General features: G+C 44.9%; 1 protein-coding gene across 1 annotated transcript; it reads left to right on the top strand.

Annotated features, from left to right (window-relative positions):
• The first annotated feature begins 2,637 nt into the window (after positions 1–2,637).
• On the top strand, positions 2,638–3,592 carry LOC123862137 (olfactory receptor 10G2). The gene is given in 2 exon segments (XM_045901766.1): positions 2,638–3,542; positions 3,544–3,592. Coding segments are annotated over 2 exon segments (954 nt in total).
• The last annotated feature ends 938 nt before the right edge of the window (positions 3,593–4,530 follow it).

The following is a 4,530-nucleotide window of genomic DNA, read 5'->3' as shown; positions in this document are numbered from 1 at the left end:
TGTTTAGGTCTATCAATGTTCACACACCTCTATATAACTAACTCTTATTAGTTTAATTTTTTTGTTGTTTCTTAAGAATTACATGATATTTTGGTTTAAGCATAAAAAATACCTAAAACACTATTTGAAGGAAAAACCCTTTTTTGAACAAACCATTCATCAAAGGGAGTTTTTAAATAACATAGGGCTCAGATGTTTAATACCTTTAAAAGGTTCTCGAGAATCTCATTTGTTGGAGGTCAAATAAGGTTTTCAAATAATAACACACTAAAGATCAAATCCTACAATAATCAATCTATTTTAATCCAAATCACCAGAACCAATAAACTAGTTAGGTCAACCAATTAAGTTAAATAACATTCTAGAGCAAACAGAAAACATGGATGATGCCTTTGACTTTGTTTTTACTGGGGACAGACTCACATTGCTGAGGTATGTGGCCAATCCCTCATCACAGTCCTGACTATGTGACATAAAGTACAAGAGATGTGATCACACAGGGAAATGGGATGCAAGACTAACCAGAGTTGGCAAAAGCTATTCAGTCAACCAATCAACCAACAAATATTTATTAATTATCTTACTGTTGCCAAACACTGTGGCAGGTGCTGCAGATACAATAAAAGAACAAAACAGACTCAGTCTTTGCTCTGAAAGAGTTCATAATCTAGTAGAAGAAACCAGTGAGCATTTAGGTAAATAGTTATCATACTGTACTGCAATCACCACTTATAATATAACTCTTTGTTTTTTTAAGATTTTATTTATTTGACAGAGAGAGACACAACGAGAGAGGGAACACAAGCAGGGGGAGTGGGAGAGGGAGAAGCAGGCTTCCCGCCGAGCAAGGAGCCCGATGGTGGGGCTCGATCCCAGGACCCTGGATCATGACCCGAGCCGAAGGCAGACGCTTAACGACTGAGCCACCCAGGCGCCCCTATAATATAACTCTTATCTCCCAGAAGATTGTCTTCTAAGGGAGAAAAATTCTTCCCGAAAGAGGTGACAGCCAACTGAGTTCTGAGCAGTGAGACCATGTTAAGATGAATCAGGGGCGCCTGGGTGGCTCAGTTGGTTAAGCGACTGCCTTCGGCTCAGGTCATGATCCTGGAGTCCTGGGATCGAGTCCCGCATCGGGCTCCCTGCTCGGCAGGGAGTCTGCTTCTCCCTCTCCCACTCCCCGTTTGTGTTCCCTCTCTCGCTCTGTCTTTCTCTGTCAAATAAATAAATAAAATCTTTAAAAAAAAAAAAAAAAGATGAATCAGTATTTTCCAGGAGGAGTGGGTCCAGTAGGTCCTTGTTGCTCCAAGGGATCCAAAGGAAGGAAGATTATAGAAATATGTAAGGGCCAGCGGCACCTGGGTGGCTCAGTCAGTTAAGCATCCACTTGATTTCAGTTTAGATCATGATCTCAGGGTTGTGGGATAGAACCCTGTGTCAGGCTCGGGATTCAGCCAGGAGTCAACTTGAGATTCTCTCCTTCCCTCCTCTCTCTCTCTTTCAAATAAATCTTTACAAAAAATATGTGAGGGCCAGATCTCAAAGCTTCTTGTATATCATGGCAGGAGATATTTTGAGAAGTCAGAGACCAACAATCGGGATGATAATTATGGAGAATTGTTTGACTCTGCTCCATGCCACCAGAATCCACTTCTCTATTGTAGAGATCCATCATATGCACTAACACTATTATTCAGACACAACCTTGTGCCTTGGCTTCCAATACTTGTAAGTGTCTCCCATAAAAGGAGAATTTTAGGGGGCGCCTGGATGGTTCAGTCGGTTAAGTGTCTGACTCTTGATTTCAGCTTAGGTCATGATCCTATGGTCGTCGGATGGAGACCTATGTCAGGCTCCGTGCTCAGCTGAGAGTCAGCTTGAGATTCTCTCTCCTTTCCTTCTCCCTCTGTCCCTCCCCCGAGCTCATGTGCACTCTCTCTCTCTCTCATAAATAAAAAAATCTTTAAAAAAAAAAAGAAAAGAAAAAAGAAGGAGCATTTCAGGACACCTGGAAACTAACCAGCCTCTGAGGGTTTGTCTTGCAGAGCAAACCCAGATGACTGATGGCAAATGCTTTCCACTTTAAAACATAGAAGTTCTGGGGCACCTGGGTGGCTCAGTCATTAAGCGTCTGCCTTCAGCTTGGGTCATGATCCCAGGGTCCTGGGATCGAGCCTTGCATCGGGCTCCCTGCTCCGCAGGAGGCCTGCTTCTCCCTCTCCCACTCCCCCTGCTTGTGTTCCTTCTCTCGCTGTGTCTCTGTCAAATAAATAAATAAAATCTTTAAAAAAAAATAAAACATAGAAGTTCTTGGGGCGCCTGGGTGGTTCAGTTGGTTAAGGGTCTGCCTTTGGTTCAGGTCTTGATCTCAGGGTCCTGGAATTGAGCCCTCCTTCCGGCTCCCTGCTCAGTGGGGAGCCTCCTTCTCCCTTGCCTTCTTCTCCCCCTGCTGGTTCTCTCTCTCTCTCTCTATCAAATAAATAAATAAAATCTTTTAAAAATAAAAAAATTAAAATATAGAAGTTCTCTGTTTCCCTCCTAGACTCTGGTCATCAGACAAAAGCATTCTGTCACTACCTCCTGTGTATATTTCCCTTGTCTGACTTCACCATTCATCTTAGCAGACTACAGAAAGACATGGGAGAGATCAAAAATACATCCCTGGACACGGTGATGACAGACTTCATTCTCCTGGGCTTACCTCACCCCTCAAGTCTGAGGACCCTCCTCTTCCTGGTCTTCTTCATCGTTTACGTCCTGACTCAGCTAGGGAATCTGCTCATTCTGCTCACTGTGTGGGCTGACCCAAAACTCCATGCTCGCCCCATGTACATTCTTCTGGCCGTGCTCTCATTCCTGGACATGTGGCTCTCCTCAGTCATCGTCCCTTGGCTAATATTGGATTTTACTCCCACCAGCAAGGCAATCCCCTTTGGTGGCTGTGTGGCTCAGCTGTATTTCTTTCACTTCCTGGGCAGCACCCAGTGCTTCCTCTACACCTTGATGGCCTACGACAGGTACCTGGCCATATGCCGGCCCCTGCGCTACCCTGTGCTCATGAATGGCAGGTTATGCACCATCCTCGTGGCTGGAGCTTGGGTGGCTGGCTCCATCCATGGGTCTATCCAGGCCACCTTGACCTTCCGCCTGCCCTACTGTGGGCCCAACCAGGTGGACTATTTTTTCTGTGACATCCCTGCGGTATTGAGATTGGCCTGTGCTGACACACCCATCAATGAGCTCGTGACCTTTGTGGACATTGGGGTGGTGGCCGCCAGTTGCTTCATGTTAATTCTGCTCTCCTATGCCAACATAGTCCACGCCATCCTGAAGATTCGCACTGCTGGTGGGCGGCACCGAGCCTTCTCCACCTGTGGCTCCCACCTAACCGTGGTCACCGTCTACTATGTGCCCTGTATCTTCATCTACCTCAGGCCAGGCTCCAAGAGTCCCCTGGATGGAGCAGTGGCCGTGTTTTACACTGTTGTCACTCCATTTCTGAACCCCCTCATCCATAGCCTGAGGAACCAGGAAGTGAAGTCTGCTGAAGAGACTAACAGCAGGTAGAGGGGCTGCCAGTGAAAATAAGTAACTACAGGGTCAGGGACTACCTGCTTCACAGTTGTTACCACACCTCTCAGCTACTGCTACATATGACAAATGTTCAAAATTAGATGTTGGCTTAAGCTGGCCTGAATGTATTCTACTGCAAAGAAGCTTCTAGTGCTATATTTAACCTCAATAAATTGGCCAGAACTCTTTTTTTAGTTTTCTGATCCACCTCACAGAAGAAAGCACATTCTACACAAACACTGAATATGAGGAATACTCTACTGAGGAGGAGGGGGATTATTCCAGGAAAATTTGGGTAAACCAGTATAATGCTGTCCCATCACCCTTCATCCATTGCTTCACTCATAATTTCCCAAAGCCTCTAGGCATTTGGGATTGCTTTGCTCCTATCAAGGAGATGAGTCACCTGCCAACATGGGACATTCACTTCAGAATTTTAAGTGAAAGGAAAACAAACCTCTAATTCTTTAAATCACTGATTTGTAATTGGATTACTTTATTACAGCAGCTTTACCTCATCCTTATTAATGCTTCACTCAATCAGCAATTTTTTTAAGCTAAAACAGCACTAGGAAAGACTTTTGAACTACATCTAAATTGTCCAAAGTATCCAGAAAAATTGTTGGCCAGTTATCATAATGTCAAACAGTCAAAGATCTGGAAGCCACCTGGTCAGTCATTCAGTGGGCCAGTTACTCACAGGACATCTCTCTGACCAGGCCAGCGTGATCTAAATGGCCTCAACTTACCCACTGTGACCTGTCCTCATCTTACCTGGAGGAACAAGAAAATACTTGAAAGAAGTTGGGGAGAGAGGACTCACTTACAATATAAGAGCAAGTGTCAATAGCTCTTTCAGAAAATGAAGGACAGTGGCTGCAGCATTTTACAGTCCCACCAAGAGTGGAGAAGGGCTCCCTTTTCTCCACAGCCTCACCAACACTTGCTGTTTTCTGT

The sequence above is a fragment of the Mirounga angustirostris genome, unplaced genomic scaffold (genome assembly GCF_029215605.1).
Source record: "Mirounga angustirostris isolate CCGP_5_RB_7025 unplaced genomic scaffold, mMirAng1.0.hap1 SCAF_9, whole genome shotgun sequence".
In the NCBI taxonomy this organism is placed as follows: domain Eukaryota; kingdom Metazoa; phylum Chordata; class Mammalia; order Carnivora; family Phocidae; genus Mirounga; species Mirounga angustirostris.
The sequence above is the reverse complement of the archived record's forward strand: the minus strand, read 5'-3'. Positions and strand labels throughout refer to the sequence as shown.